At 38.7% G+C, this 6000-nt stretch overlaps 1 protein-coding gene across 8 annotated transcripts in view; it reads left to right on the top strand.

Moving 5' to 3' along the window:
- The window catches only part of LOC119734860 (actin-binding LIM protein 3-like), a 73137-nt gene extending 68919 nt beyond the window's left edge, over positions 1 to 4218 (top strand). For 5 of the 8 annotated variants that reach the window (XM_038208479.1, XM_038208462.1, XM_038208470.1 and 2 more), the window contains 3 exons: positions 1666 to 1737; positions 2643 to 2782; positions 3829 to 4218. In XM_038208479.1, coding sequence (XP_038064407.1) covers positions 1666 to 1737; positions 2643 to 2756 — 186 coding nt within the window. In that variant the 3' untranslated portion in view covers positions 2757 to 2782; positions 3829 to 4218. The remainder of the gene's footprint in view (positions 1 to 1665; positions 1738 to 2642; positions 2783 to 3828) is intronic. The other 3 variants (XM_038208497.1, XM_038208521.1, XM_038208506.1) reach the window with 2 other exon arrangements.
- Positions 4219 to 6000: the final 1782 nt, after the last annotated feature.

A 6000-nucleotide genomic window follows, 5' to 3' on the forward strand; every position in this document is an offset into this window, starting at 1 on the left:
AGTGATAATTACGTGCACTTCCCAAAATTATTACAAATACTCACAACTCTCCAAGGTATTTGAGGCACACATCAAATTATAGCATATTTAATCATTTTTCATTTTCCGTTCAATTTTTTTGGGGTTATCGAAGACTTTTGGGGAGAAAATTCCATCCAAAGATGTTCAAACCGAAAAGCAGGCCTGATCTCATTGCCATTTTGAAAACGGATGCCCATATGATCCATTGCAAAATAGCACCATTTTAGGGCCTAATTTCATCCACATTCACAGAAATACGAGCTCGCAGTCCTCTGCATGGCTTCCACCCTTCTGTAATATAAATCCTCAAGTTCACAGCCCTCAAAATGTTCTAATACCAGAGAATTTGAGGGCATGCAAATCCTGATTGAGCCGGTATAGGCAATTTCAGGCGTATTTACTGGTCTGCACCCCTATGGGCTCTGATGCTGGTACATGTACATGTAGGTGTCTTGTGTGGACTACCAGTGGCAGCTAAAGGAAAGTACATGTACACACACTGGTTTGCAATATGCACATGTATGTAAAAGTCAAACCAGATATGCACTATATATCAGTGAGAAGAACACTCCTAAGCATTGGTGTACAGCCCCTATGGTGGTGATTCTTTCCTTAGTCAACTCATTTTGGGTATTTGTACACTATAAACGGCAAGGGATATGGACTTTGTGCACAACTAATTACTCCCTCAACAGTCACAAAGAGAGAGTAGTTTGGTTTCTTGAACACATTACAGCTGTGTGTTTTTTTGCTCACACAAAGATGCTGCCAGGTAGTGCACATTAGGATACGAAGTAATTGTAACTGCCTCACCCATACCGGTACATGTGTGTGTGTCCCGCACACAGAGATCTTACAAAGTGGTTGCCAACAAGCATTAACTATTGTTTATACGTGGAGTGCATTGTCCACAGAACCCATGGATCCAGTTTTGTTGCATTGTGTACATGAATGCATGTCAAGCTTGTTTTTGTTTTTACCTGTTTATTAGACAACATGGAAAATACCCTGTTATTCTTCCTGTAACTTGATGTAAGCACTAAGTAATAACAAAGAAAGTTAGGTCACATATTCACTGCCTAGTCCTAGCATGAGGATTGGTGCTTATTTCCACTTGTGTGAAAGTACTGGCTAATGATGTAGCGCAAGCTTTTGATCCTGTTGAATCATATGTCAGTCTTTTTAAAATCATTTTCAGATTTTTATTTTTGGGGGGGTTAATTGAGAGCACCCATTTGAGTTGGCTTTCCTAGGTTAATTCCCAAAAAATATATAAATCTAGAAATGTGCACATATATGAAATCTTTATGAAATCTTACATCCTTCCCCTTCCAAAAAAACCCCCAAAATACGTTTGTAAGTTCAATTATGTATTTTCTAGAATGCAAGCTTAAAAAAGAAACTGTTAACCTCCATCAAAATTCCTAACTTCTGCAGTAGGTTTTAAAATCTAGGTTCAAGCCTCTTTTCAAAAAATTGAAAGCTGTGATGTTTATTCAAGTTACATGTATTCAAGTTACATGTATACAAAAGTAGGAACTGAATGCGTGCCCTCGGTTAATTTAGTAGCATTAACATGACTAGAATGTGATACCATTGGATGTAGAATGGTGTTGAATGATGTATTGATTGATTCCATTTCAGATGTATCCCCTGGGCACATTAGTAACCACTAACTACAGGTTACCTAAGGATGTGGACAGAAATAATCTGGAGGTAAGCTGGTCCCAATCAATGTGCAATTTAAGACAGTGTTTTTTTATACATCTGAGGGACACATTTGACCCATCTGATGCACTGCATGGAGCTTTGAGTCCAGGTTAAAGTGGTTCAAGTTTTCTTTATTAAATGCACACGTTTTGTTATAGTTGCTTCTCAGCTTTTTGAAAATGTATTCGTTATATGCAGGAATGTTTGTTTTTAATTTCCAAATGGTGGAAACCTTTTGTGTTTAGTTCGTGTACAGAACAGTTTGTACTTATTTTGTGGCTGCTCATCAATTTATTTCATTTATTAATGTTTTAGTAGTTTTTTTTTTTATCAGGCTCACGACAATATTCATTTGTAGGCCTAATGTCACTCTGGATCAATCTGAAATGGCTGTCATGCAAGGCAATGCGCAAAATTATCAGATATGTGCCCTCAAAAATATCAGTACCGTAGGGAGCAAGCACAAAGGGTTAAGCCCAATTGTCTAGCCCTGCCATATTTACCTAATAAGTGCAATGCAGTGGGGTAGCAAGGATTTTTTCGGTTGGGGTGTTGGGGGGGGGGGGGGGCACCAAGGGGGCACTAAGGGCGGATTCACTTCCCCCCCCCCCACCACTGATACAGTGCCGTGCATTGTATACATGTTATTCATTTCCCTCAATTCTTTTTCTCATTGGTGTGATATAAACAAAGCATGATATTTCATTGTGTTGCCATAATGGTGGGTATGGACAAAACTGTATTTAAAAAACATTTCAGGTGATGTTTTCGAGTCTACTTCAATTAATCAGAAAAGGGAAAAGTCAAAAAGTTCTGTTTCTTGAATGTTTGTCTTTAATCAGGTTTCAAGATAAATCACAGTCATATATACCCAGACATTCACAAACACTGCTATGTCTTTCTCCATGCAGCTTCATCTCTCTGCTGAGGACTTTTTCCGAGCATTTCAGATGCCTTATGAAGATTACTTTATGCTACCAAGATGGCGCCAAGTGGAACTCAAGAAACGGTCACTGCTTTTTTGACACCATCTCAGTATGTTTGTAAACCGGTGAGTTGACATGGAGAAATTATGCAGAAGACTTGCTCTTTTGTTATTCATTTTGAAAAAAAGAAATGGAACTAGGTATTGAAAAAAGAAGAAATTATTCTTTGAAATTAGCAAAAAAACACGTGTGAGATTTAATAAACAGCACTTTTGAAGAGACTTCAGATGCACTAGATTGGAAAGCTTATAATATAAATAAGTTTTCAAAAAACCTATATGTCATATTGTGTGTAAGTTTCTTATTGGATTTTTTTCTATTAAAATCTCACATGAATTATTTCGAATGGATCCAAAATGTGCTTAGACTGGATAGATGGACAAGTTGGTGATTTATAAGACCAAGGACAATTTCAATGTTCATGACAACATAGGTTTGAAAAAGTAACACAAGTGTGGGGGAAAAAAAGCTTAGACTATCCACTATCAAAGGCTTACAAGGCTAGCATACTTCAGAAACCTTGGCCTAATTTCATAGTGCCACTTACAAACCTTTTTTTTTGCTAACAAGGTGGATGATCCTTGCAGATTTTCCATTTCATTTTAACCATTAAGGAGGTGTGTTTGTTTCAAGTGATCAGCATGCAAAAAATAGCCCTATGGCCTCACCCTTATGCTAAGTCTGCAGTCTAGTCAAATGAGAGCAACCACAGTTATAAGATTCAAATCAATTATGCTGTATATCCACAAAAGTGTGAAAAAAGAAAGTCACTGTCACTTAGGGTTTATCTGCCATTTTCTTCACTTTTCACACAAACAAATGTTGTTGGAGTAGATGATATTTGAAGATAACAGACGGCAATGTATGTGCTTAAATGAGCAACTGCTGGTGAATGTTTCAGCAAATTTGCTCATTTTTTGGAGGGCTATGAAATGTGGCCTTGGTAATTTACAGACCATTTTCTGATAGTTGATAGCACTGATAGCACGGCTATCAACTTGTTTTTGTATTGTGTCTCTTGGGGAGTTGTGGTAGTGGATTAGTGGGTTAGGTTGGCTGAAGTCAGCTTTGTTCATCTCTTTTGTTGCTTGTTGTGTTTCATTGGTTGTAGGTATGCTGCCACATGTTTGCCTTTTGTCTACAAGGATTTGATGTAACTTAGGTGAGGATAACAGTAGGAGCCTCCATACCATGCTATTGCTGACCCATGCAATAGTTACCAGCTACACTGACAATGAGGCCACCATCTTCACAACCACACATCTTCCCAAAAGAGATTTCTACATGGTGTTACCGCAAACCTTCACTAGACCTGAAATTGCACTTCAAAAGGTAGACTTTAGAAGATGTATGTTACGTAGATTCCAATCTCATATGCAACAACATGCCTCATTATCCCTAACCGCCCTGAATCCTTCAAAAATCCTCTTTGCCAAAGTGGAGAGATTTGGAGGATTGAGGTAACATAGCAAAAGTGCGTTACTGATTTCGTAGGATGCACTTTGTCAAGGTCTTGGGCCTGACCTTGTGTTGTTTTTGCTCAGCCATGCATAAATATAGGCCTGGATTATGCTTGAAATCCTCCGTACTGCTCCAGGATGTCACTGCCGGCCAAGCCTCAACATATTGATAGTCATAGCGGGAGGATTTTGCAGGATTCAGGCAGTGGTCACCCCTCCACAGACCATATTCAAGAAATAATGAAGGAATTCGCAGGATTGAGGCTATATGCTATTTTTCCATGAGGCCAATTGGAGGATTTTGCAGGATTGAGGCTACATTCTAGCAAAAAGGCCTAGGGAGTTAGGGTTAAAGATCCTTTGCATTGCAGCCATCTTTGTGGTGTGTGGTTTTAATCCACTGGGTTACGCATGAGGAGACCTGTTGCCATTCATTGTTAATGATTTAAAATTACCCGCTGCCACCCCCCCCCCCAAAAAAAAAACCCGGGGGGAGGGGGGGGGGGGGAAGGGGCAAAGGATCTATTTTCAGAGTTCTTTTTTTTTGGTTGTACTAAAAAAAAATGAAAAATTGCACACTTAGTTAGCCTGCTCGCAAGTTAGAGTGTTCTTATGTAATAAAATAGTGAATGTATCCTTACCTTGTTCAATGCTTTGGCTGTCGTATTGATTATGCTGAAAGATGACCTGACTTGTTGCCTCTAGTTAACCAACTAGACTTTGGTGTCGTACAGACAAATAATATGAATTCAGTTTCCCTTGACCAGAGATACAGCTAGACTTCAGAAACTCTGGAGTCATTCAGAACGTCTGCAACATTGGTCTTTGGATGTCTTGCACTTTTTTCCTCCAAACATTCACAAACATCTTGCATGTACTTAATTCAATCGCTGGAATAACTTGGCTTAATTTTCTAGATTAGGCCCCCCAAACAAATTATTGTGTTGCCCTCAAATGAAAAATATCAGGAGGGTCGGACGGTCAATCAGGCATTTTTGTTTGTTTATTTGTTTGTTTGTTTGTTTGTTTGTTTGGGTTTTTTTTTTGGGGGGGGGGGTATACATAGTACACATTTAGGCCTTCCCTTTCTTCTAATTGACAAATTGAAGAAGTTACTACTGGGTTCAGTTGGTAAGACAGTCTGTACTGGCCCATGATGCGATAGTGAAACCAAAGCATCCGACAAGACAACCCCTGGGTGCCTTGTGTTGTACTTCGCGAATAATTCGGCATTTAAAGATATATATATATCTGTGAAGCAATTGAAAAGTTGTTTTGTTCCTAACATTGCAATCATGGACACTGCATAGCTGTCCATCTTGGCTATCGCGACTGCACATGCTCACAAGTGGCACAGAGTGCTGTGGGACTTGGTGTACCAAGTGAATAGTGGGTAGCCAATGAACCGTATTTCAATTGTTTTATTTCTTCAGAATAAAGAAAATTTGTTTAATTTTCCAGTCAACATGTTCTATGTTCTTGAATCTTACGTGGTAATTTTGACTAATATTTTGTTGAGAAGTCCATTTGGTTACCAGTTCCCTTCTACCAACATACACGAAACGTTTAGGCTTATGTACTGCACGCACCAACTATACTGTGTACGTTAACATACATGCGATACAATGTATAGTGAATGTATGTATACGATGTATGCATTACATAACACAACATTCCCTCGGCCTCAGTTACACGTTCAAAATACGGTCATTTTGAGCTGTACTACCATTGAGGTATGCACGTTTCGTAATGAAATGCAAATTATGGCATTACAAAGAAAGAATAACGGCAAGGTTAAAGTTTATTACTTTTTTTCAAGCGGG

This window comes from Patiria miniata, unplaced genomic scaffold (assembly GCF_015706575.1).
Source record: "Patiria miniata isolate m_02_andy unplaced genomic scaffold, ASM1570657v1 HiC_scaffold_10, whole genome shotgun sequence".
NCBI classification, from domain to species: domain Eukaryota; kingdom Metazoa; phylum Echinodermata; class Asteroidea; order Valvatida; family Asterinidae; genus Patiria; species Patiria miniata.